The sequence below is a fragment of the Doryrhamphus excisus genome, chromosome 1, assembly GCF_030265055.1.
Source record: "Doryrhamphus excisus isolate RoL2022-K1 chromosome 1, RoL_Dexc_1.0, whole genome shotgun sequence".
NCBI classification, from domain to species: Eukaryota; Metazoa; Chordata; class Actinopteri; order Syngnathiformes; family Syngnathidae; genus Doryrhamphus; species Doryrhamphus excisus.
Window position 1 is genome coordinate 22,755,186 of NC_080466.1, and position 25,753 is coordinate 22,780,938.

The 25,753-nt window shown below is 42.0% G+C and overlaps 1 protein-coding gene across 7 annotated transcripts in view; it reads left to right on the plus strand.

Moving 5' to 3' along the window:
- sh3pxd2aa (SH3 and PX domains 2Aa) overlaps positions 1–25,753 on the plus strand; it is an 82,369-nt gene that overhangs the window by 49,435 nt on the left and 7,181 nt on the right. For 3 of the 7 annotated variants that reach the window (XM_058077424.1, XM_058077433.1, XM_058077449.1), the window contains 8 exons: positions 3,891–3,935; positions 6,010–6,138; positions 16,990–17,103; positions 18,065–18,148; positions 21,985–22,102; positions 22,283–22,686; positions 24,053–24,102; positions 24,428–24,547. In XM_058077424.1, coding sequence (XP_057933407.1) covers positions 3,891–3,935; positions 6,010–6,138; positions 16,990–17,103; positions 18,065–18,148; positions 21,985–22,102; positions 22,283–22,686; positions 24,053–24,102; positions 24,428–24,547 — 1,064 coding nt within the window. Of the gene's footprint in view, positions 1–3,890; positions 3,936–4,674; positions 5,929–6,009; positions 6,139–16,989; positions 17,104–18,064; positions 18,149–21,984; positions 22,103–22,282; positions 22,687–24,052; positions 24,103–24,427; positions 24,548–25,753 lie in introns of those variants that run through there. The other 4 variants (XM_058077441.1, XM_058077458.1, XM_058077478.1 and 1 more) reach the window with 3 other exon arrangements.

The window sequence follows — 25,753 nt, forward strand, 5'->3', positions numbered from 1 at the left end:
ACCTGATCCAATTGTAATTATCCTAACTTATTGTTTGACTTTGTCTTGGATCTGATGTCAGATGTTTCTCGAGGTTTATACTTTAAGCTGGGCATGTGCTGTAGGAGCGATACAACTAGCATATTAGATACATCCAACCATGATAGAACCTGATATCACTCAAGCTTCATCAGTACATATCTATACATATCTCCCATTTCTTTTACTGAGTCACTCACTGAAGTGATTCAGGCACTCGTACCTCTCGAGCACTCGTCACAGAGTGCATGGGCAGATGTCACTGAAAATACTTGGCTAGAGCACCTGTGAGTCGGTGACCCGCCAGTATTTCCTGAGAACTCTGAGCCATTGAACTCTGCACCATTGAGTCTGAGTCTGGGAAACTCAAGTCTTCGCCAAGCGCTTGTGAGTCTGTGAAATGCAAGTAGTTGTTGAGCACCTGTGAGTCAGTGCAACTTGCAGGCTGAGTGACCATTACACGGTTTCCTTTTAAAAATTACCTAGCAGTAGCAGGGGAGGGTAAGTGAAGACTTCCTATTCAGGAAAATACTTGGAATTTTCAGATGGATTGGCAGATGGAATGACTGGCCCATCTGTAGTCTAACATCTTCATGTAATTCATCGTGTTACTTAATAAGTTAAATTACTTGCGCAATGCTATTTGCACAATATCACCGTTGAGTACTTGTTGCAGGTATTTACTAAATTAATAGTAAATACGTTGTTCTCTCTCTCCATTGCGGTTCACCTTTCATAGACTTGTTGTTTGGTCTCGCTGGTAGAGCTTGTCCCTTTAGCATGAGGTTGCATGTCTCTCTCTTCTCTTTGCAACTCCCATTGTCTTCTGCAACTTGATTGGATTTAGACCGTTGTCACTTAGTCTCCTTCATGCCATCTGCTGTTGTGGTCATGGCTACCAGACTAGCTAACTGTAAATAGAAGAAACAGAAGAAACCAACCATGTGAGGAAAATATGACAACAGGGAGCAATATGCTTTAACAAGGATGCAAAAACACTACAGCCGAATGGGGCCAGGATGAGGTACGGTCAGGGGAGTGAAATACATGCATGTCACTTAAAGGTGAACTTCACTTCTTTTAGAATTTTGGCCATTATTCACATTCCGTATGTGAAACATACGAACAAATATTTATTTCCCTTTTCTGTGCATTATAACACGAGGAAATTAGTTATTTTCAGCTAGTTTACAATACCTGTCTCTCTGAAAATGTTTCAACTTCTACCAACGTAGCATGTTTTGATATATACAGCTGTGATCATGCATTAACACGTACACTGATGATAAGATGCAGTATCTTGCCTTATTTAATGAATTAAAACACAACGGAAACCTTTCCCAGGGCGTATTGATACTAGTTAACTAACATGACGCCTTGCTAATCACTAGTCTCAGCGTCATTCACAGACAGACAAGTGGATACTGAGCTCTCGATTTCGCTACAAAGACTCGACAACATGCTGGTTTGCCATCATTTTTTACCTGAGAACTGGAGCACACCGCTTGTGCTGGAAGACACAGCCATCCCAAGGAGAAGGGGACATTGGAAGTGCTGTCGCTGCTGTTGTTGACCGAGCTAGCATAAGTATGTGTATCAATCCACCGAGAAGATTTCGGTGGTGTTTTAAATCATCAAAATACGGCAAGATACTGCAACTATTAGACGTTATCATCAGTTTAAGTGTTCATGCATGATCACAGCACGGATATCAAACCATGCAACATCGTTAAGAGTTATTTTTTTCCTCCACAGTGTGTGCTTGTGTGTGTGCATATTGAGTGGATGGGGTGTGCGCGTGTGTCTGTATTATGTATTTATTGTTTTAAATACATAATTATTAGTTTTATTATAATTATATGTATATATATATATATATATATATATATGTGTGTGTATGGCTATATAGATATACGAGAGGTGGGCTCTGCGGGGGTCTGGCGCAGGGCATTCCATCTCTGCTGCCCGGTCCTCCATGGGGCAGTGGGTCCGGGCATCTTCTGTCCTGGCCGGGGCGGTCCTGTGTCGGTGGTCGGGCCTGGGGTTACCTGGGGCGGGCCGGGTTCCGCTTCCTAGGGGAGTGTGGGGGGCGGGGGAGCGGCGCCTCCGGCAGTGGACGGACTCCCTTCCAGATGGCGGGGGCGCCCTTGTGCCCGCAGGTGTGTGGCCCTCGATGCCCTTCTGCCCTAGTGGGGTATGGTCTCCCGCTGGTCTCGGGGGTGCGGCTCTCCTCCGGCCTGCTGGCGCCCTGTTGCTGGTTGGGATTGCTCCTCCATGGCCTCTTGCTGGTCTCTTCGGGGGGAAGCTTCTGGGGCAGGTCTTGGGGAGTCGGCCCTGGCTTTACCCGCACCCACGGGGCCGGTGGATCTCTGGCGGTGGGGGCTTGACCTGGCTGCAGGCGGGGTTTACTGGGTGGTAGAAGGCAGTCTCTCTCCTTTTGTCATTCTCAATTACACATTCACACACACACATTCACACACACAAGCACACTTACGCACACATATATGAATATATACACAGAAGTACACACCTCCATATGGAGCACATGCTTCTCTACACAATCTACCGTCTTATCCCTGATGTCTATATGCTATTGGTATGCTATTATTACAGTAATAATGATGTCAAGCAGTTAGATTTTAATTACTGTAACTGTATGGCTGTAATTGTGTTTACTATCATGGTTTATGTCTTCATTGTTACTATTGCCACTGGTAAGTTGGACTGTTTCATTTCAGTGATATCATCTCCATTGTGACCCTTAGCCATCATTGACATTTAACTGATGCAGTCCTGTTTGTCACTGTTGTTGTTATGGGAATTCTTGTTGCTGCTGTTTTTGTCTCTCTCTCTACTGTCTCACCACCACCCCAGTTTCTCTTCCTCTTTTCTGTGTTTCTTTCTGCTCCGGTCCGGTCGCTCCAAATGGCATAACAAAAACATCAAATAACGGCAAATACAATTTCATGGTACAGGGAAGTTGTAGCTCACACCTTTCCTATCTGTTTAGCATGTAGGAGCATTTAGATCAACAATACTATCTGCCCCAATGGCTGGACGGGACAACCAAAAAAAATATATTTTTTTTCAAGAGGGATTCATAGACGAAATTGTTGTATCCCAATGACAGCACAGTTCACATAAGCATCACAATGCTTATGTGAAACATGAACACATATTTCTTCATTCATCATTCACAAATGATGGGCAAAATTCTCCAAAAATAGTGCAGTTCCCCTTTAACCGTTTCTTGTGTCATTAAAATTCAAACCAAATTTGAACGAGACAAAGATGTGAGAATGTTCAAGCCTGTCTGAGAAAAATGTATAATGAGGTGTTTTTCTGCCTTAAAACATAAATAATTGCAACAAATATAAAATATAGATTGCTACTCCACAGATTCCACTTAGTGCGGGTTATTTTGAGAACCTACCCCCACTGATAAACGAGGGAACACTGTATTAATTCAGCACTGAAAATAGGCTCTGATATCTTTCTGTGCTTTGTTTACGTCCTTTATGGTAGTGACTTTTTGTTGATTTTTACCTTCTGACCGGATGTTGATGCTTGCCATGTCTTCATGGTTATTGTAAGGCAGTTCATCATCATCATCATCTGTCATTATCATTCATTAGTGGTGAGTGCCTATACATGTTACAGTTGAAAATGTGTGTGAGGCTTTGTGTAGGCGTGTCCATTATTCACAGTATTGCATCATTCCTTGGGGGTCTAATAATGGGAATCGGCTGTAATCCAAATATTTTTAGTTTAGAGTTTAAGAATGAATGAATAGGTCTGATGTACTTTTTCTTTCTGTTGCTCTCTCCTTTCTGTCAGACTGAATAATGTTTCTCTGCTTTTTACATCTGCAGTATGGATGTACGGCATTACAGACAGCCCGAGGAAAGAGGCGTCAGGTAGCTTTGTATGTCCTTGTCAATCAGTACGTTTGCATGACACAGTAGAACAATGAATTGATTTCATTATTCTGACTAAAAAAACGAAACGAAATCTTGTGTACACCAGGAACACTGCTGTGATAGGAAAGGCACTATAGCGCATGTCAACTGGGACAGTGAGATAAGTTAGATGAAATGGTTGCACTACGGCGGCAGTTTGACTAATGGATGCATGTAAACGTACTGACCGTGGAATGTGCATGGCGATTGTGTTTATGTGCGCTTGCTATGCCGGCTGCATCCCGTTTTGTTTTTGTTTTTTAAGGTTTCTTTTATGCTAAAGCATTCTCTAGCTCATCTGATCACATTGAACCTACAGCATGCTGATTCAGTCCCTCTGCATAAATGGTTGGCCAACTACAGCTTTTTACATTTATCTACATGTGAGAGAATACATCATTCTGCTTTTCCTGCCTAATCAATCAAGGCGTTTATACAGTCGTCTCTCGCCAATTTGTGCTTTGACTTTCCCAACTTCACTCGGTCAGGTTTTTCAAAACTTACGGCCTCTTATTAGTTGAAAATATCCATATTTTGGCCCACAATATTTTGGCCCACAATGCATTTCTGAGCATAAAAATGGCTAAAAAACTAAAAATAACATTCATTGTCTTCATACTCATGCATTCAAAGACAAAAGGCCTGGGTAGGCTTTTCTAATGAAGCAACGTCACAGGTCAGTGGTTGCGTATAAGAAATGTGTGTGTAATTATAACGTACGAGTATGTATTATTAGGCTGTAAGCATGTCGTAAGCATATCAAATGATGCGGTTTTGTTGTGTGTGTGTGTGTGTTGTCAGGTCTTGCCGGAGAAACATGCGACTAACTCTCTGAAAACAAGCTCAAAACAAAAGGGAACTTGGGAATTTGCAAGCGATTTTTCAAAAAGAACAAACCCAAAGTTGCTCATAATAAGCAAACCTGGCAACACAAATGTGTGTGTGTATGTGAGAGTCTATATTATGTATTATTTATGTCTTTTATATATTGTATTTTCCTTGAATGTCTATTATATTGGGTCATAAAGTGTAAATGTGACTATAGTGATGTTTCTATAATATCTAGAGGACTCTAATAATATTTAATAGTATTTAGAAGGTCGGAAACAGGTTTTCTATGAAAATGTTCTCTTTATCAAGAAGGAGTCCTACTTTGTGGAAATCCACTCATTACTTTTGGGTCTGGAACCAATTAACCACAATAAACAAGGGATTCCTGTATCCTGTATAGATGATGACAACTGAGATGGTCTGTTCAAAGATGGCTCTTTTTCTATGAATTCAATCACTGCAACAGAAACACCAAGATGATGGGGCTAAAAACAAAAAAAGTAGGGCTCAGTAGGTTTGTAAACATCTGGCTAAATATCACCTTATAGGCTTTTCAGCCTCTAAAGTGAAGATCAATTCACACGTCTGAAACTAAAACTTTCTTTTGTTTCACATAAACTTGGAGCCAGTCTCCTTCGCTTTATCTCCCCCTCTCTTTCAGTTCTGTCATATGTTTCTATTTAAGGCCAGCATTGCTGACTACCCCCCCCCCCCCCCCGCCTCCCTCCGCCATCCCTCGTCCAACGGCTGGCTCCCAAAAGCAGTAGAGGGGAGGCCTTTCCTCTCAACCACACTGTTGATTTTCCATTCGCTCCTCAGTCTCCCCCTCCAAACATTTAGTGGCTTCCCTTTTTCTTGTTATCCGTTTTACTTTGGGTGCATCCTAAGTTTGGTTTGGGTCATAGGTCCACCGTAGACAGCTTCAAATGGTTTGCTCTTGCTTTGATCTCTTCTGATGCACGTCCTTCCTGCTCGGTCGGTAGAGGGTCCCGTCAGCCATATGGAAGAACCTTTGGAGCGATGCAGTCAAAGTGACAGATTATGTTGTGATCGGCCAGGGAGGCAATGCGGTGACGGCGTGGCCGGGTTGGGCTGATGGCAGCGTACCCGGTGCAAAGAGGCAGGGCTGCAGTTCGTTGCAGTGGGTTTTCACCAAGCGTCAAAACAAGCAGGTGGCTGACGACATGTTTCTTCCATTTAGGGTTTGACAGCTTGGAGCCGATGGTGCTGGAGCAATATATGGCAGTGGCCAACTATGAGAGACAGGAGAACTCTGAGATCAACCTCAAGGCCGGTGAGACGGTGGACGTGATTGAGAAGAGCGAAAGTGGTGAGTACTCTATTTACTTTTGGTATATACGAGAGTTGTGGCTGCTCACATAGTTGACGTCACATCACAGGCTCAACGCTGATGGGAGAGCTATAAAAGCAGGGCTGTCCAAAGTGTGGCCCAGGGACCATTTGCAGTGGCCCATGGCTCATTTTTTCTGCTAACCGTAAAAATTGTGCAAACCAAGGCAACATTTTGGCCGAATGTTTTTACCAAAAAACACAGTGTGACAAGTGTGACCTACGCTAACCAAGGTTTGTTGCAACATTGTGGTTCAAACGTTGCTTCCTCCCTAATAAATTACCATTTTCATGGTTGACTATGGACTAGTAAGTTCAAAAATAGTGAAAAAGAAGTTCTATGTAGCATTCTGGCCACTAGGCCTCAATAATGTGACAAGACATGGCATTAGATTACAGGGTACATGTAGCGTCTGTTCATTGAATTAACAATGTTTGCATCTGTCTGGACTTGTTTTGCCGTAAATAAATTAAAAAGACATTTTTGTCATTTTCGTTTTTAAATTCCCATTGATGAAAAGAAAATTAATTGACCAAAAGTCATACTAACAGTCAGCCATGGCATGTCCGACACGATATTGTACTCCTCCCATTCCGTGCGGAAGTGGTAAGGTTTTGTATCTTACTTTGTCCTTCTTCCCACTTTGTTTTAAACACCTTAGCTCGGTATCTTGCTACACTAGCGGCAGCCATTTCATGTGTCCCTGCAGTGATCCTGTAGCCTGTGCATGAATTAGTTGAGCTGTCAAAAATAAAACAAATTCACTGGTCACGGTTGGGTCTGGAACCATTTAACCAAGATAAATGAGGGATGACAGATACCAGAGCTTGTCTAACTCCCTATTTATCAACACAATATGTACATATCCATGGATTTAGGATCCTCTGCTGCTGCTGATGTGAGCGATGGTTGTTTATCTGCTCATTTTCCTGAGTATTGTATAGTATGGTTGTGTTTCGAGTTAGTTGACTTTTAGAGCTAAACAAAACATGTTAGCATGTTCTTTGATTTTCTCTGCTTGCTGCATTGACTCACATATGAAATATGTCCTGCTATTTTAATTTTCGAGGCAAAGAACGTGCCAGTTATACCATGCTAACACAATGCACAATGCTCTGAGTAAGAGGAAAGTGAGCTATGCAAGCATGTTGCCGCCCTGGCTCATATGTCAACTTGCAGCAACGATTGGCCTAAACTAATATTTTTGTAGCCTTATGATAAGAATGTTGCATGATGTGAAATAGTGGTGATCCAAAATACACATTGACACTTTCTCTACATGTCTGACACTGCTGCATACAGTATCTGAAAATGTTTTTATATAATCTTAAAATCTTCATTTATTGGGAGGAAAGCCTTTTTTGCGCTGCCTTGGATGTGCGTTGGATGTGCTCCTCACTCACGGTGCAACCAAAACCACCATTTTAAATATAAAAAAAACAAGTAACAATCTAAGTCTACCCCATGGACTATGTGGCTAATTAAATTGAAGCGTACACACTACTCCTGTATAAATGCAAAACAATACTACTTTATATTCATGTATAACCTCCAAGGCATGCTGGGAAGCCCACATGCACACCTTCTTAACAGGAAGTTTCCCGGCATGCCAAATGTTTCTCTCTCTCATGTATCATAGAGCAGCGTGGAAGCTTAGCACAGCAAGGGAGGGACATATTGTGTTTTTCTTTACCTTTTTATGGGTAGTCTTTTCTATTAGCTTTTGTGGCAAAATACATTTTCTTGTGCCAGTTATTGCATTCTCTTGAGATCATGGTGCACACATTATGCACATTATATATCTCTATAGATGTGACCTCAGTTGTCTTTTGTCCCAATTTTGTGGTGATCACTGATTTAAAAATATATATGAATAAATCAATGTTCTTTGTGGTCGAATACGAACAATTATTAGCCAAAAATATGCAAATATGTATAATGTTTTTGCATATAAGTAATATAAAATTAGACGATAACCTGTGGGACGTACTGTACAGAGCAGGAAGTAAAAAAAACTCTCCCAATGCTATGTGAGAGTCTGTGTTATGTCTTATTTTCTCAAATTATTTCCCCTATATTGTGCAATAGGCTTGTAAAAGTGACTATGGGGTGTTATTTCATGTGTAGTGGGCTCTAATAATGGTCATAAACATGTATTCTATGCTCTAAAAGATTCCATTTATGAATAAGGATTCCTACTTTGTGTACAGTCACTTACCATGGTAGGGCCTGGAAGCAGTTAGTGCAATAAACAGGGATTGCTCCATCTGCCTGTTTGCATCATAAGGCACTACTGAGCTCAAACGTTGCTCAGGAACTGTGTGTATTTGTGCTTTTGTAATTTTCTGAGAATTGGAGTAATAGTCCCGAGAATGAAGTTGACGAGTGGACGACAATGTCAAAACACATCAGAGAATTGCACAACACGTCTCGTCTCATTTGTGCGTGCTTGCTTCCTTTTGTTTTCCTTTGCATATATACTGATGTGTTTGATTCATTCATTTTCTACCGCTTATGTTATTGTTGGTTATTTTTAGTGCCAACATGAGTTTTTACCCTGCTTATTCTTAAAATCTTCCCCCTAACACGCGAAGGACAGGAGACTTGGGTAGTTACCTGAAGCTATGTGTGACAGGGAATGTTTGGATCATTTCAATAGCTGGGTATCCTCCTGTGTGTGTGTGTGTGTACATACTGGGCTAGAACCAGTCTCTCGCCCAAAGTCAGCTGGGATAGGCTCCAGCATACCCGCGACCGTAGTGAGGATACGCAGCATAGAAAATGGATGGATGGATAGCGGTTTGCTTGTATGACAGAAATAAATAATTTATTGAATATTGGAAAATATCTCATAAATCCATGAAAAAAAACAAATGACAGGAAGTCACTGTTGTCCACTGTTCATGCTGCTTAACGGCCACGGAGCTGCAAGGATGATTGACACTTACTTTATGGTGGTGGAAAGGTTTCAGCTCAAGACTGTTTTTCGACAGTTGTCTCTTATTCACATGACAAGCTGAGGTTCAGAGTACTTTTCTGAAGGACAGGATTTGCAAATGAACTCTGGTGTTGTTAGTTTCACTTGAACTCAAATGTGAATGCCAGGACTGATTAGGTCCCGCCTTGCATCCCAGCAGCTACCCAAGGATCAGCTCTTTTCAACCCAAGCCACCTAGGGGCTTTCTCTGCAGCTTTGCTGGCTACTTTGAGATCCTCCTTCTCAACTCCTGCGATACCCAGTAGAGTAAATCCTCCAACCACCTTCTTTGGGTGCAGAAGGAAAAAGTAGAAAGTTTTCCTTTGCCCGTGGACTCTCCTGCAGACCTTTCTATCTACCCCGAGAATTCCCTAGTGTCACCATTGTTGCTGTCTACATTCCACCTGATGCTAACTGTGACTGTGGCCAGAGGGAGCTATGTCTGCCCTGCAAGACTGCTTTGAGTGTACCGAATGGGACATGTTCAGAGACCGTACAGTGGTGCATGGAGGAGGTTACAGTCACCAAGACAATCATCACACGGACCAACCAGAAACCTTGGATGACTAAAGAGGTCCGTGAAAGACTGAGGGAACGCAATGCTTTCAAATCTGGTGATGTGATGGCACTCAGATCAGCAAGGGCAAATCTGAACCGTGCCATCAGAGTAGCAAAGCGGGCCCACAGTCAGAAGATCCAAAGCTTCTTCCAGGACCCATGCAACACCAGACAACTGTGGCAGGGCATCCAGTCTGTCACTGGCTACAAAGCCACACCTGCACCCTGCCAGAAGACATCAGCTTCCTCAATGAGCTAAATAACTTCTTCGGAAGGTTCGAGGCTCTGAACAACAACCCTGCGAGGAAGGCTACCCCCCACCCCGATGAAGCGGCAATCAAGTTGGATGCCGCTGCAGTGTGACGAGTCCTGAGGAAGGTCGACGTGCGGAAAGCTGCAGGCCCCGACACCATCCCAGGACGGGTGATCAAGGAATGTGTAGACCAGCTGGCCCACGTGCTCACGGACATCTTCAACACCTCACTGGTCCAGGCTGTCGTCCCCCCATGTTTCAAGTCTGCCACAATAATTCCAGTGCCCAAGAAATCCTCCACACAACGACTTTCGGCCCATTGCACTTACATCCACCATCATGAAATGCTTCGAGAGGGTGGTTAAGGACCATATCACCTGCAAACTCCCCCCATCACTCGACCCATTCCAATTCGCATACCAGCCAAATCGCTCCACTGAGGACGCCATCTCCACTGCTCTCCACCTGAGCCTGGAGCACCTGGAGAAAAGAAACACTCACGTACGGATGCTGTTCCTGGACTTCAGCTCAGCATCCAACACGATCATCCCCCAGGACCCGGTATGCAAGTTGGAGCCGCTGGGCCTCAAGACCTCCCTGTGCAACTGGCTGCTTGACTTCCTCACAGATAGAACCCAGTATGTCAGAGTGGGCAACAACACATCCAGTGTCATCTCCCTGAACACCGGCTCACCCCAGGGATGTGTTCTCAGCCCCCTGTTGTTTACCCTGATGACCCATGACTGTCGCCCCAGATACAGCATCCTGAAGTGCGCGGACGACACAACAGTTGTGGGCCTCATTCAGGACAACAACGAACTGGCTTACAGGGAGGAAGTGAAACACCTTGTGGATTGGTGCAAGGCGAACAACCTGGTCCTGAATGTTGACAAAACAAAAGAGATCATCGTCGACTTCAGGAGATCGAGACCCAGCCACTCTCCACTCTGCATCAACGACACAGCCGTAGAAGTTGTGAACACAACCAAGTACTTGGGGGTGCACATCACAGACAACCTCGGCTGGTCACTCCACGCCTCCTCTCTGGCAAAGAAGGCACAGCAGCGACTGCACTTCCTGGGCGGATGAGAAGAGCCTCCCTCTCCCCTCCTATCCTGACCACTTTCTACAGAGGGACCATCAAGAGCCTGCTGACCAGCTGCATCTCCGTCTGGTCTGGGAGCTGCAAGGCCTCGGACTGGATGTTACTGCAGAGAGTGGTGAGGACAGCGGAGAAGATCATTGGGACCCCGCTCCCCCCGATTAAGGACATAGCAAACACCCGCTGCGTATCAAGAGCCCGTCGGATCTACTCTGACCCCACACACCCCCAGCATGGACTGTTTTCTCGCCTGGCATCGGGGGAAGGCTCTGCAGCATCCGCTGCAGAACAATCAGGTTCAGAGACAGCTACTTCCCCCTGGCCATCAGACTGCTCAATGCCAAATAAGCCACTCTACCTGCCCACACGCATAACCAAAACTTTAAATTATTGTTATTTATTCTAAATTATTTAAATTATTTGTACAAATTACAGTTATTTTAGCCTGACTTACTTAGTCTTACTTGCCTGACGCAGAGACCTGCACTGGCCGTCTGTTTTTTTTCTGTATTGCGTCTCCCTTTCGCCACAGATTCCTCATCTGAACCACCTTCCCCTTCATCCTTCCCCTCTCCAACCTTTTCCTGACCGACCAACAACTTATCCTTAACCTTCCTTATTTCCTCATGTTGGTACTGTGTTAGCAATTTCAACTGTTCAATTTCCTTCATTAATTGTTCCTCCCTTATTGTTAATGACCCCCTGTAGAGGCACTCCGCCTTGGCCTCTGCCACCTCTGGATTTTTGGCCTGTTCCTTCAAGTCAGTTAACATATATGCTTTTTTGTATAAATCCTGGTCTGCTTGGCATGTCTTAAACTCCTATCAGACCACTCGTTATGCAGACACGTCACTTTTAGTGAGGGGTCTGTCCACCTCTTTCAAGCCGCCCAGACCTGTGAGGGAAGACACACTGGACATTCTGTTATTTACACTCCTCCTCGTTGCTTCCCCATCATTTTCATACATTACCTGTCCGTGTATGATGGTTGGCGCTTGCACATGCAATGTGCTGTCTTCAGTCGAGTATGGTGGTGATGTCCGAAGGTGATGTCCTTTTTTGACTGTTCTCAACATATTTGAAGCACTCCCTAGAGTAAATAACCTTACATGCAATTCCTCTAGTTTAGCCATTCTGTTTTTTAGTCCCCCTTTTTTAACCATCCCAGCCAATTCATGTTGTTTTTCCAGATCATCAATTTTATTCATCAGGCCTTCTCTCGCTTGCATCACTGATTGATACAAGTTTCTCATATCATAATCTATGGGCAGTATACCACTTTCTTGTAGTTGTTTAATCTTCTTCCTTTCCCAGGCTTCTTTTTTCCTCCTTATCTGACTCCAAACCGCTAAAGGTGGCCTCATAGCAAGGCCACGCTTCTTCCAACTGTGTTCTCCACACCTTTGTGTGTGCATTTACTTTATCCACGTTAACCTGAATAACTTAATTCTTATATATAAACGCCGTCATCTTTCCTTTAATCACAATACAAGTTTTACAATTTTTTTGTTATTTTCTATACACATACACACACAACGTCTTACACTTATACTTTAGTGGGCTTTCACCACAGGTTCATAACCTTCACGTGGTACTTTTGAAGAATTACTAAATTCTTCAGGGCCTCCAACCCATCTAATGATTTATTCTATACCACAGGTCCGAAACCTCCTTTGGTGTTTTTAAAAGAATTATTCAAATTCCTCAGGGACATTAACCCAATTTATTTTATACCACAGGTCCGAAACCTCCTTTGGTTTTTTTTTTTTAGAAGAATTTTTCAAATTCTCCGGGGAAAGTACCCCAGTTTGTCAATTTATTCTGCCTCGTCTTAATAATTAATAATTATAATTAATAACTATGGATTCAGAAAAGTCAAGGAATATCTTCCATGAAGTAACAGCCAGTATGAAGAGTTTGAATAAACAGGTCTCTTCTTACCTTTTATATGGGCCGGCCCTGATATTCCAAACACTTTTCCGTCCACCTGAAAAGGTTTTTTATCCTTCTCTGGAGATCACGTCGGGGTCACCATTAATTGTTGGAGAAGAAATTCTCTGCAACCGAATTAAGGCCTCCAAGACCACTTGTTTAAGTAAATTTCCTCTCCCAGAGCGTATTTGTTAATCTCCACTTATGAGAAGCAATAAAACTCACACACTAGTAAAAGTTAACATCATGTATTGGTCAGACATAATAAAATCACAAAAACAGGATCCTGGGCTGAGTTTCTCTTCCAATGTCCGCCTGCAGCCTCCCGACGATAAGAAGGAAAGTCAGCCCCGATTCTTGCATCCCAGAGCTTTTTGTAGATGGGGTGGAGTTGGGGGTATGTGTGGGGGATGGACCAGGATCCCGTTCCCGGACCAGATACTTCCTCCTTCACCCCATTATCTTTATTGCCTCCTGAGTAAATAATGGTAAATTCCTCAGAGGCCTTTTGATTCTCCCCCACTGACCTCTGCAAAGATAAGAAGAAGAAACACAACACAGGATGTTGTTAACCTTCTGTTAACTGACCCTTAACTGGCATTGGTCACAGTTTAACTTGATACTCATCTACCCTACATAAAAGACAAATGGTTAAAAAACTAAATTAGACTACACTATTCAATGAACGATGAATATTAATCACATAACTGGCCCATCCTGGCCCAAGACTCGTGGACTGTGGATCAATTTTTTGTACACAGTGGAAACTCAGGTTCTCCATGTTACTGTGACTTTTACAGAATCAGAATCACCTTTGTTGTCATTGTATTGCATACAACGAAATTTGAGATTGCATACAACAAAATTTGATATTGCATACAATGAAATTTGAGTTGACGATTTACGTTGACGATCCTACATCTATAGTTATAGGCATATTTTCCACATCTACCATTGAGTGTGGTCATGTAGCTGGTGTCTGGCAGGGTAATAAAAAAGGGAGTGAAGAGCTCTTTCCGACCACAAGAACACTGAACCATATGGCTGGAAATGCATTGGAGTGATGCAATGACCCATTTGCTATTTAAAGTCAGGCCGTTATTCATTTTTTCCAAACGTTTCTTTTGTTCGTCTATTGCGTGTGCCGCAAACATTAGGGGTATTTATTTATTTGTGACAGATGATTTTTGTAAACAGTTTTGTATGTATTGTAAAAAAGGGAACGATTCCATACAGTTTAGAATGATACCATGTGATTCGATACAATTTGTTGTTTTGTTGACATTAATCTTACATTATAAAGAAGAAGATAATTCTTATAAAAGTGACATTCTTACAGTATTTCCAAATGTGAAAAGACCACATCAAATCCTCTAGCACAGGGGTGGGCAAACTACGGCCCGGGGGCCACATCCGGCCCGCCAAGTGTTTGAATACGGCCCGCCCAATCTTTCAAAAGTATTTAATTTAAACTCAACATACAACCTGGCATCATGGCCTGAGCCAACCTTTTGATGGTTGTATCAATTTCGTTGTTTGACATGGTCTGTTGTTTACCAAGTGCTCCTGAAAAAAGAGACACAAGCACATAATAATAATAAAAATTGAAATAATAATAATTATTATTATTATAACTATTAGGATTATTATATTTATTATATTAATGCTAATTATATTATATATAATAATATTGTTATATTTGCATATTTTACATAATAATAATATAATAATTATTATTTTAATTTTATTTTAATTATTATAATATTTTATTATTTTTTAAATATTTAAATATAAATATAAAATAATAAATAATAGCAGATTGAATGACAATTTTACAGATACAATAATACCAGGTGGACTGTTACGTGTAAAATATATAGTCTTTTGTCCAGTTGTCCATCCTTCTTGTAAAATCCCAAGATATTCCCAATTTTATATTTGATCTTTTGTAGGGACTAGCTAGCGCTAGCGTGTCTCTACTATTTATATCCATTCTTCAGCTTCAGTCATAGTCAAGGCACGACAACCCTAATAAACATATTGTCATGCTGACATGTCATGCCTAGCATAAGGTTTTTGTTGTAAACTAATGTCTATATTTAAAGACATACAGTATATAGTACATACTGTGGTTACGGAAATCTGTATAATTGACCAGATGTGATTGGCAATTTTGCCAATAAAGGCATTATTATTAAAACCTGTTTGACTTTTGCTGGTTTTGGTTGCCACCCTAAGTGATGTAAGTGTTTTTGTCATTGTCAAGTTGTCACAGTGAATGCTAGTCAGTGCTACAACTGTAGAAGCGTCGAAGTGTTCATCGGTCTGTGGTAGTTGGTAGTAGTATGTTTCTGCTTTTTGGCAAGGCTAAGAGTTGAGGTAAGAAAAGTTTTATCTAGGATGCATAGCAACAGACTTTACACCGTGATGTTTCATCATCAGTTCTTTGACTCTACCAATCAAATGTCCATCTTTTTGGTCAAAATAACAATTTGAAGTCAAAGCCATGTGTTGTCATATCTTATTGCCAGGGAATATTCTCATTTCACTCTCAGGGCATTGAATCTAACACAACCAGACGGTTCAGGTTGTCTCAGAAAATGTTTTGCCTTAGAGCATCAGTTTATGCTCAAGGACCAGATAGGACAGCTTTACTCTGGATGTGCCATCCTTCTATAGCCCCACACCATTTTTAGGGTATCAAACCCAAAACGCTACTGTCCAATCCTACGATTATGCTGCGTTCAAGACAACTCGGGAAAAGGTGCATGTTTTTTTGTGCTGTGCTCCAAGAAGCTAGTGTATGCTATAGGGGTGGAGCCGAACCCGAATACGGTATTCGGAACGGCACAAATAATGACTTTTACGTACAAATAATCATTTGGATCAAATACTTTGTATTCGGGAACAATTAAAACATATCAGAAAGCTGCGTTTCTTGGTGCATGTCCGTATCAACCAATGAGTGACTGGTGTTCAGCAGTCGGGGGTGGAGACAAAGCAGTCTGCCCGCCCCTTCACAAGTCGCTGCGGCGGAGGCTGTACTTAGCAGCATCCATATTTTGTTTTGTAAACATCCTACCTTTCACCTCAACTGGGTTTCAGATGCTGTTTTCAACTATCAGTAATAGCGGAGTTTGACCGGGAGATTTTTCTGTTGGGCTGCTATTTACTTCAGAGGTTGGGCTTCTCCTTTTGGCTCTGTTAGCATTAGCTGGCTAACGTTAACGCTGTTGACAGTGGAACGTTCACATTGGCCTTAAACGTCATGAGTCGACAGAGGACTGAGACACTACAGGTTTTATTTCCAACCAGTTTGTCCAGCAGGTGATTTAATTGACGAGCTCCTTCCCTCAAACCAAAGGAGGGTTAATCATTAAAATCTCCTGCTTTAGTGACCAGCTAGAAAGAAAACCTGTCGTGTTTCGGCCCTCCATGGCAGGAGTTTGACACCCCTGCTTTAAACTGTTACGTAAGTAAGGCTTGGGAACTTGTGTAGAATTGCACAACTGGCTGGTATTTGGTATGTTAGTGTGGGGCAAGCACTACAGCTATGTAGATAAGACTATTGGAAATAAATACTACCATCTAAGTAATGTAGGTCAGGTTATGTAGGTCAGTTCTTCCTGTAGTGTTTAGGCCAGCAGAGAAGGGCTTGCTGGCCCTGATTGCACACCACAGATATAGACATGACAAGGCTGGTTCCTAGTCAGTGAATTTGATAACTTTGGAGATGTAGTGCTAAAATCTATTTTTCAAATAAAGCAAGTCTTAAACCTCTTCCCTTTACTCCAAGTTTGTAATTTATTAGTGAAGACAGTTTGACAGTTTGGCAATTTGTAATCCCACGCCTCATGCTCTGTTCAAGCTGTGTGTGTCTGTCAGACCGCAGCAGACAAGCCAGGCAAATGGTATCCTATCAGCCGAATGTGAGCTCATGTAGTTCACTGAAGGAGGAAACAACTCTCTTCAGTCAGAGGTTGTGAGAGTTTTGCTATCTTTTTCTAGGTTGGTGGTTTGTCAGCACAGCGGAGGAGCAGGGATGGGTGCCTGCCACATATCTTGACTCCCAAAGTGGAACCAGAGATGACTTGGATCTGGGCACATCTAGGACTGGAACGGGTAAGTGCACAATTATGTCAAAAAACGTAGAGACAAACGTCAGTGAGGTTATGTGAGCAGTCTGTGCCATTATTTCACTTATTAAAGTTATTTCACAGTTATTAAAGTCAGGTTTATATGACCAGGAGCAAGGTACGACTAAATATGCAATCAGCCACGCTTCCAGTCACACATTGGGAATCTTGCAAGTTACATTGAAAAAGAGTTTGCAGATTTTGGGCCCAACCACAGCAAATGTCTTCCAACTCCCTTGAGGAGGTCGCTACTCCTGCAAGAGCCTGAGCTGTTTTATCATTGTGTCATATGCCCCTTCCTGTTCTGAAAGCGAGGGAAGCCTTTTGAGATAAAATGACTTGCTAACACAGACAGGACTGAATGTCAACCAGTGCACAACCACATACTTTGTCGTAGAGCAGACTTGCCTCATGTATGCGTTCTTCATACTATCAACATTTGAGCTTCTTAATAGTGAGACCAATGCAGAAAGTGTTTTTTCTACGTAACCCTGCCATCCCACTTCCGCCGGCCCCAATTTTCTCCAGAGACCTGCATGTTGTCACTTCTTATTTCTCCTCTACCCGTCTCCTCTTCATGTTGCCTCCTATATTTAATTATCTCTCCCCAGTCTGTAATCTAACTCCAGTGCATCAGTCAAGATGAAACAGCAGACTGAGCCGGGTCCCGCTAAAATGACCTGGAAATAATATTTCTCTTCACTTGTACACAATATTTTAATTAGGAGTTCAATGGGCGGAAGGCATAGAGGAGAGCAATTGGGAAGGACAGTCGTAATAGCAGACACAAAAGGTCAGAAGTGAAGGCATGCCGTGTAAAGATGGTACTTCATGATGAACAGTTAACATGTCAGTCCAGATCAGACATGCTGCATTGGCTGTTCAATCAGGAAATCAAATGTATATATCTGACCCTTTTGGTTCTTTCTCCTCCTACTCATCATCAGTGACTAAAAGACGCAAGGCTCATCTGAAGAGGCTAGACCGCCGCTGGACCCTGGGGGGTATTGTCAACCGCCAACAGAGCAGAGGTGACACAGACGATACACTCACTCATGTCAAAAGCACCGGCACCTCATTAACAATAACTGTTAACACAACAAAATCAGATCAATATTTACTCAATATTGTCCCCAAACATTTGTTGTCGTTATTTTTCTTACGATGATTTACTTGAGTTACATTCAACTAATTACATAAATTACAATTTGACACTGCTTAGATATTTCTTACAATTGAAAGGAGAAGTCTCAGCAAGCACAGATGCCACAGGAAAAAAGCATAACCCTGTGGGAGGGACAAAAAAGTGAGTAAGAACCCCTTTGTTAGATTCTTGTCCCAATAATATAATTAATATAACATTAATATATAATATATATTTCTTATTTTGGACCATCCGGAGTTGGCAGCATTGTGCCTGACTTGTGCAGCATTCATATGCACTTTGGACGTGCAGGGGTTTAGAGAACCGCAAAACCTGTCAAGTCAAATCAAATCTAAGTTTGTTTGTTAGCGCTGTAGCACGATTCGCTTTGGAGAAAATAAGTCGCTAAGAGAGTTTGGAAAGTTGCAATATTTAGCATGAATGTAGCCAAGTTGGAAACACCGGTCGCACCACTCTGTAAAGAATGCACACAAACGCCACACTGTTCCGGGTGTCAGTGGTGAATCTCTCCGTAACCTCTGAGGGAGATTTTATGGCACCTCCGCCAAGCGCAGCACAAAATGCAAGCGTTTTTGGTGGCGTTGTTTGTTAGTTTGTGTTCAAAATAACTTGAAAAGTTCGGAATGGATTTGGATGGAATTTTCAATCATTTTTGGAAATGGGATATGGACGAACTGATCAAATTATCGGGATGATCCGGATCACCATTTGAATCCAGGAATTTTTGAAAGGATTCTTTGACATTATAAGATAGGACCATTTTCGACATTGGTGCATATACTAGCGATATACAAATGGCACAAATTTGCAACAGGTTGTACCAAGTATCAAAAGACTGATCTAAAAATGTTATTTTAAATGTGATTATTTTGTTGTCAATCACAATAGCATAATTGGTAGAGGTCTGCGCTGCCTGAGTGCTTCTCCACTTAGTCTACTGATATGACATGCGAGTCACATGACCTCAAGAGGGAATCTATGCCTGTAAACGGATGCAATGAGTATATTGTGGTTGCTGTGGTCTCACAGGCCATATATCCCTGAGGTGTGTTAAAGCTTGAGGAGGAATGGAAATTGGATCAGCTGCTCAAGAAGAATCTTTACTTTCTACTTTCTACAACTTGGACAAATCAGACATTGAAATATGCCGCTATAAAAATGTGAATAACAGTATTCTGATCACAATGACTTGTTCTTACCATCTTTGTTCCTCTGTGAATGGAGCCACCGCTGTTCCTACCTGATAATGTTTTGTGCTCGGTGATAAGCAAGCAGCTCCATGGAGGTACAGTTTGATTTAGTAGGACTGACAAAGAAGTAAGAGGAAGACGCGTCACCCAGGATTTATGTGCTTGATGCAATGTGTTCCGGGAAGAAAGCAGTCGTTCTCCAAGGCCCACCTCTGCCGCAAATTTTCTTCATTCTTGCCCTTCTCATATATTCAAGGTTGCAAGGTTCAACGAGAGCCATCGTTCCTCCGTTCATCTGGCAGCTTTGTTCTCTCACAGAGCGGCATTACTGACAGCAGCTCCCTAATCAGATTTATAGAATCCTTCTGAATGTCCACTGAGCTCACCGTGGTGGGTCTGTGTCACATGTACGCGCATGGCTGTGATTCTTTAAGTCCCCCTTCAGTCAAGCATATGTTGCTGTTCTGGCAGTTGAATGATTCTATAATTGTTATGTTTATTGTTCATAGTGTACACTGACTTTGCAACCTGATGTTAAGGCTTAACATTTAACTTTATACTACGAAAGAGAAAGCAATATCAGTAAAAAAGGGCTGAAGCTGACCTGAAACATAGAAGAGCCATGCGCCATGCATGTAATGTTGCATGTAAAATGAATTTCCACCGTATGTTCAATGGGAACAATGTCACAGAAAATATTGAATTATGGAAATGTGGCAAGTTTGAGTCCTAGTCTACATTTCCTACAGCAGGGGTGGTCACACTTTTTCAGCATGCGAGCTACTTTTAAAATGATCGAGTCAAAATGATCTACCCACTACAAAAATGCAAAACATCTATTTATTTTCAAATGTATTGAGGATTATTTGTACGTACAATGTATGTTGATGTACCTTACATAACCAAATGAGACAATATTGCAAAACACACATAATTAACTATTAACATTTTTTGTAATTACCTGAGTTTACTTTGATGACTTGCACTGAATTGAACCAGCCAGGGATGCATAGTCCGGACAGTAGCTGCTGATAGCCAGCCTCAAGCACACTTCCAAATGTTTATCAGTCATGGATAATATCCGTATCATAATATCCGTATAATATTCCATATCCGTATGGAAGTGATATGTTTTTTGCCTTTTTACTTGGTCCAGCTCCTTCACTCATTTTAGTGACCATAAACTTTAGCGAGGGCTTAAAATCTCGCAATTCGCCGACTAGCTTAGCACTTTGCATCGTTGTTTACGCATGAGCGGTGACCTAAAGGTCAAAATTCAGTTGTCATCTGACTGGTTGTCCTGTATGTCAATCAAGTAACGGGGATGGATGATAGGCTGACATCGTAAGTTCTGCTGCACTTAGAGACGTCGTTTGATTTGATTGGTCGCCCGAAGGGCAACATTCAGTTGTCATCTGAATGGCTGCCCTGTATATCAATCAAGTGACGGCATTGATGCTGGGATGATATTTTTTTAATGTCTCGCCGCGATCGACCAGTACCACCTCCGCGATCGACCGGTAGCTCGCGATCGACTTAATGAGCACCCCTGTCCTACAGTGACAAAAATAGCAATCTCTTTGAATCTTTAACTGGATATTAAAATGTGATGGCTTTTTACGTAACACCTCATTACAAAGTTTCATGTTGATGGGCTATGTAGTTTTCCCTGGACGTGCCCATTAGTTTGCGACAATCAAAAATGAAGACGTTTTGTGGTTGCAAATAGACTCGTAAGTTTGTTCTAAAATGGTAATTTTTGGTTCATAACCATGAGACCAGCTGGGTAACTAGTTACAACACGCATGCTGGGTGTAAGAAAAGTGTGTGATTTGCTGGAAGTAACAATCCCTTTCGGCTGTACACACCTGAGCTAGCGTAGGCACGCCCTCAAATGAAAAGGCACGACCTCAAGTAATCTCATTCCATCGGCCATCTCATGTAACATAACAAATAGTTCCCTTTTCATGAGTAAAGGATGCTCTTCTTCCGCAGCTTTCCATTGTTGCATCCAACTAAGTCCCTCCTAAGTCATTTCCATTGCAATGAAGGATGTTTTGCTCACTACCTACATCATAATTATTCATTGTAAAACACAAAAACACAGATCCTCCTTGTTCTCCTGCCTCCTCCTCCTTTCAGCATTAAGTCTACAAATCTCCAAGATTCTACTTGCCCCCCAGTAGACCTTAAACACTTGAAGGAGCGGGGTCATCTGAGTCTGAGAGGAGAGGAGGTTTTGCTCTAAACATCTTGCCTCATTTAGGGAGGCAAGATGTGATTCGTCTTAGCAAGGTCAAGAATCAGCAGTTATCACCGGTAAACGGGGCTGTTTGTTATCACTGTGCAAGTGCAAGAGAGATGGCACGTTAGCTTGCATTGGAGTATGTTGGGATAGAAATAAAACTCCTGATTCTCTTCCCTAGACCAGAAACCGACCAGTGCGCTTGTGTTAAATATTAACATTTCACTTGGGTTTGTTTCTCTGTTTCTTCTTCCTAAATGCCAACAGAGGAGAAATATGTAACAACACAGCCATATAGCAGTCAAGGGAAGGATGAAGTCAGCTTCGAAAAAGGAGTCACAGTGGAGGTCATCCAGAAGAACCTGGAAGGCTGGTGGTACATCAGGTGGGGGCCACACATTCAATACAAATGTGATGACTACAATTATAAAACAACCTGCAGTGGAACCTCGCACATTTGAATTTTAGCGTTCGTGGCCCCGCATATTTGAGGGGGAATTTGACATTCACTCACTAAAATGACACGGGACGTCCTTTTTATTCAATCATTTCTTTTTGTTCTTAGGTACTTGGGGAAAGAGGGATGGGCCCCTGCCTCATACTTGAAAAAGCTGAAGGAAGACTTCAGCCCTCGCAAGAAGACCCTGTCCGGGCCTGTGGAGATCATCGGCAACATCATGGAGATCAGTAATCTTCTCCAAAAGAAGTCAGTCAGTGAGAAGGACGTCCAGACCGATGGAGAGGGAAGCACTGCACCCGAACGCCACATCTCCAAGAGCGAGATCAGCCTGCCTATGCCCTTTAGCTCCGAGATTAATGCTGAGACGGGCAGGAGGCTAAGCGCAGGCCGTGACACCAACAGCCCGTGTCTGGGCATTGCAGCAAGCTCTGCCCGGAATGAAGCCAAAGCGAGAAGCGAGCAAGGGTCACCAGCTGTTGCAAGAGTCGCTCCGCATAGAGTTGAAATTGGTGAGTATTTTTGGTGTATATGAATATGAATATGCTGCATTTATGTGGTACAGATTTTTTAGTCTGATATTTCCATTTTAAATTGTAATTTTCTGTTTGTATAGGCTTTGACGCCATTGGTAAGCTGCACTGGTGTTTTACCAACACTGTAAAAAACTACTAAAGTAGAGATTTTAAGCACATTTTACTGCTTCAGTGTAGTAAAATTTTAATGTTTCAAGTAAAATATACTTATCAGTATACTTATACTGTATATTATAAAGCAGACTTGACTTGATTCTCATGTTGGAGGTGACATAACTTATTTAGGTAAAGTCAACTTAATGACTTTCACACATCAGTTTTGTACTTTTTTTTAGTGAGAGTATGGCTGCAATACTAATTAAATATTCTTTACATAGTGCATTTGCTCACGCAGCAGTGCATGCACTCGACTGTATTGCCGTGCCTTCTGTTGAATTTTTTTTAAAATTTTAAAGTACACATTCCCTAATACACTGCATGGTGGACGAGTGGTTAGCTCACAGGCCTCACAGCTAGGAGACAAAGTTCAATCGCACCCTCGGGCATCTCTGTGTGGAGTTTGCATGTTCTCCCTGTGCATGTGTGAGGTTTCTCCGGGTACTCCGGTTTCCTCCCACATTCCAAAAACATGCTAGGTTAATTGGCCACTCCAAATTGTCCATAGGTATGAATGTGGGTGGGAATAGTTGTTTGTCTATATGTGCCCTGTGATTGGCTGGCAACCAGTCCAGGGTGGACCCCGCCTCCCGCCCGAAGACAGCTGGGATTGTCTCCAGCACCCCCGTGACCCTCGTGAGGATAAGCGGTAGAAAATGAATGAATGAATGAATTCCCTCATACATGACAAATACTGTCCCTACATCTTGAAGAAAACTGTATTATGCTATATTTTCACAGTTTGAGCATAGAAAAGGTGTTTACAACCTTGTAAATCCAGTTTGTAACATTATTAGAGCCATCTAGACTTGAAATGACACGCCTATAGTCCCCTTCATACTCCTATTACCCAATATGGTAGACATAATAAATGTAAATATGAATATAATGTGCTATTTTGGCGGGATAAAAACAACTTAAACCTAGTACTTATTCCGTACCTAATACTATTCCGTACTAATTTATAACCTGGGTATCCTGATGTTGAGGAAGTGTGTGCGTGGGCTTCCCAGCATGCTCGAGCATGTGAGAACTAAAAATATGTAACGTTTGATGTGACAAATTCCATGCTGCTTACATAGACTTTAACATAATGTTTACTGTTTTCTTTATTTATTTTGTATATTTAATTAAGAGTTTAAATGTTTTCTGACAAATGTAACAACAAATTTTTGTTTTATTTCAGGGTCCCCAAACCTGAGACAAAAACCGCCTCCAAGAAGAGACACCAATTTGGTAAGACCTTTCTCTATGGCTTTCCCACAACGGCAGTGTGTCAAAAACACACATTTCCAAAAATGGATTTAAAAGCGACATGACGAGTATTTAACAGGGTGTCAAATATTACAATTCCCACTATAGTTGTTCAATAAACCTATATTAAAAATTGCTAGGAACCGGGAATTGGCCGTTTAACCTTAAAATTGCTGTGAAAAGCTTGACTTGATGTATTTGTCAAATGAAGTAAAATTAAGTAAACTCAACTTAATAAATGTCACTTTTCAGTGATACTTATTAGAAGGTGTAATAATGTCACCAACATGTAATTCTTTGCGTCCAGGGTTTCCAGTTACCAAAACCACCAGAGCCACCCGCTGTGGAGGCGGAGTATTACACGATTGCTGATTTCCAGTCTTCCATTTCTGATGGCATCAGCTTCCATGGAGGACAAAAGGCTGACGTAAGACACCATGAATTAACACATTACCTTCACATTTACGTTCAGAGTGCTTGCTGAATGATAGTGTCGCAACTTTAATGCGTTTAGTGTACATTGTACTTTGAATAACAAATAAAATGCTAATTAGAGTGAATTGAAAGTGGAATACTACACCAAATGAACTATGACAGGGATTTTGAACTAGCGGCAGGCCGCTGTGTTGCCTTCCATTTGACTTGTAGTGTCTTGAGTCACAAATATCCGTGGCAAGCAGAAATAAATAGCTGTATTTATAAATGCTGCATGCAATACACCAGAAAAGGGTATTCAAATATGTGTGTCGGCTTTAAATAACACATTGGATTTTGTTCTGTGTGTATATGAACAATACAAATTCTATGGCTATGTTTTATGATTTTATTTCTATTACGTATGTGCTAAATGAGAGCTGTTTTATACGCTAATTATTACATTGAGCGCACAGGCCACACAGCTAGGTGACCCGAGTTTGATTCCACCCTCGGCCATCTTTGTGTGGAGTTTGCATGTTCTCCCCGTGCATGCGTGGGTTTGCTCCGAGTACTCCGGTTTCCTCCCCCATTCCGAAAACATGCTAGGTTAATTGGCCACTCCAAATTGTCCATAGGTATGAATGTGGGTGTGAATGGTTGTTTGTCTATATTTATCTATATTTGTCTATTGGCTGGCCACCAGTCCAGGGTGTACCCCGCCTCTCGCCCCAAGACAGCTGGGATAGGCTCCAGCACCCCCGCGACCCTCGTGAGGATAAGCGGTAATGGATGAATGAATGATGTTGTGTTGTTTTACTGATTAGTGTTTGTATACCAAAGGAGTGTAAAGATCACAGTTTGCCACAGCTTTGTTTTGGGAATGTGGGAGGAAACCGGAGTACCCGGAGAAAACCCACGCATGTACGGGGAGAACATGCAAGCGGCAGAGATGGCCGAGGGTGGAATCGAACTTGGGTTTCCTCGGCGTGTGGCCTGCGGGCTAACCACTCGGCCTATTTGTTCTTTCTTTTTTAATATATTATAATAATAATATAATAATAATAATAATAATATATATATATATATATATATATATAGAAGGCAGAGATAATAATTCTCAATATGCGAAGGAACGGATCCTGAACTGCTAATGGGCCTGGATTTACTGTAGGGGACAAAAATCCCTATTTAGTGACTACTGAAAAATAAACCCTCA